Source organism: Metarhizium robertsii (genome assembly GCF_000187425.2).
Source record: "Metarhizium robertsii ARSEF 23 chromosome Unknown MAA_Scf_3, whole genome shotgun sequence".
NCBI lineage: Eukaryota > Fungi > Ascomycota > Sordariomycetes > Hypocreales > Clavicipitaceae > Metarhizium > Metarhizium robertsii.
This window is the reverse complement of record NW_011942171.1, coordinates 774,236-775,523: the sequence shown is the minus strand read 5'-3', so window position 1 is coordinate 775,523 and position 1,288 is coordinate 774,236. Positions and strand designations below refer to the sequence as shown.

The window sequence follows — 1,288 nt, the reverse complement described above, 5'->3', positions numbered from 1 at the left end:
GAGCCATTTGTATCGGCTTGTCGAGGCGATCCAAGGCATGCTGGAAGACCAAGAGAGGGAGTTTCGTCAAGCTTGTGCCCAGGACGAGGTGTTGACGGCGAGAGAGCACCTAGGGCGCGGCTCGGAGTATCTGGGCGACCTTCCTCAGGTTGTGTCTCAGAAAGGACTTTCTATGATCACGCGGGAGTACCGCAAGGCACTCAAAGGCATCCCAAGCCCATCTAATCCGTGGCCGGATGCCATTACGACATGCAACGACGATTGCAATGTGTCTATCGAGCTCGGGATCCCTTGCCATCACACACTCTATCGGAAGCTCACGACCACCGTGCCTCTGACTAAGTGGGATATCCACCCGCGGTGGCATCTACGAGAGCCTGTAAGCCGCGACGTATACCGCCGCATACTGGACCCAAAGATTGCCACCAATCTTCGTGGACGGCCCAAAAACAAGCCCCAGCCTGTACCAGCCAGTATGGCAGTTGGGGCCAGCAGCCAAACTGCGGGCCGTCGAGTATCTAGCACTCAGTCTCGCAGCAGTCGGCCACAGCGCGCTGGCTCCCCGTCCAACGCGATCCAGACATCAAAGGGTCAGCCAGGCCAAGGAAGGACACTACCTCTCAGGTCTGGGAAGACGACTGGAGTACGGGCAAGCGGACGGAGGACACAGCCAAGTGTACGAAGAAGGCGGTGTCAATGGGAGCTATCTAGTGCCGAGACGACAATTCCTTCAGCCCAAACAAGGTCTGCAACAGCTGAAACTGGCACACGGGCTCCAAGCAGATGCAGTAAATGTCATATGGTTGGCCATAGAAAGACCTCGAAGGCCTGCCCTTTGAGGTACCCGGAATTGCCCTCGCAATCACATTTTGCTTCCGAACCAGCTTCAGAGTCAACCACATTACTGGCTTCAACCGTAAATTCAAAGGGGGTCCCGAACTCGAATTCCATGACGGCCGTAGCACTATCTCACCCTATTGCTACAGCTGCGCCACGGCTGCCCACGTCACCTGTTCCTATGCCCACGCGTTCGCACAGTCCGCATCCATGTTCACCGCCCAGCTATGATTCCCCACGAGCTATCTATCTGAGATACGTTGCTGCAAGGAGTGCCTGGTACGCGGCCCAACCCCGTGGGAGTGTGAAAACCAACCAGGAATACCGTAGGGCAATGGGACTCCCGTTACGGTATGACCGAAAAAGTTATGCGTGGTGTTTGGACAGCGAGCGGATGTCAAGGCTCTGTACAACTACAACGGGGATAAGGGAATGGACTAAAGAAGAGATG

The 1,288-nt window shown here is 55.8% G+C and overlaps 1 protein-coding gene across 1 annotated transcript; it reads left to right on the top strand.

The window, feature by feature from the left end:
• Window positions 1–37: 37 nt before the first annotated feature.
• Window positions 38–1,068, top strand: MAA_10920 (uncharacterized protein; the record flags this gene model as incomplete). Its single annotated transcript, XM_011412866.1, has 2 exons — window positions 38–643; window positions 814–1,068. 2 exons carry the CDS (start codon window positions 38–40, stop codon window positions 1,066–1,068), a joined length of 861 nt encoding a protein of 286 aa, XP_011411168.1.
• Window positions 1,069–1,288: the final 220 nt, after the last annotated feature.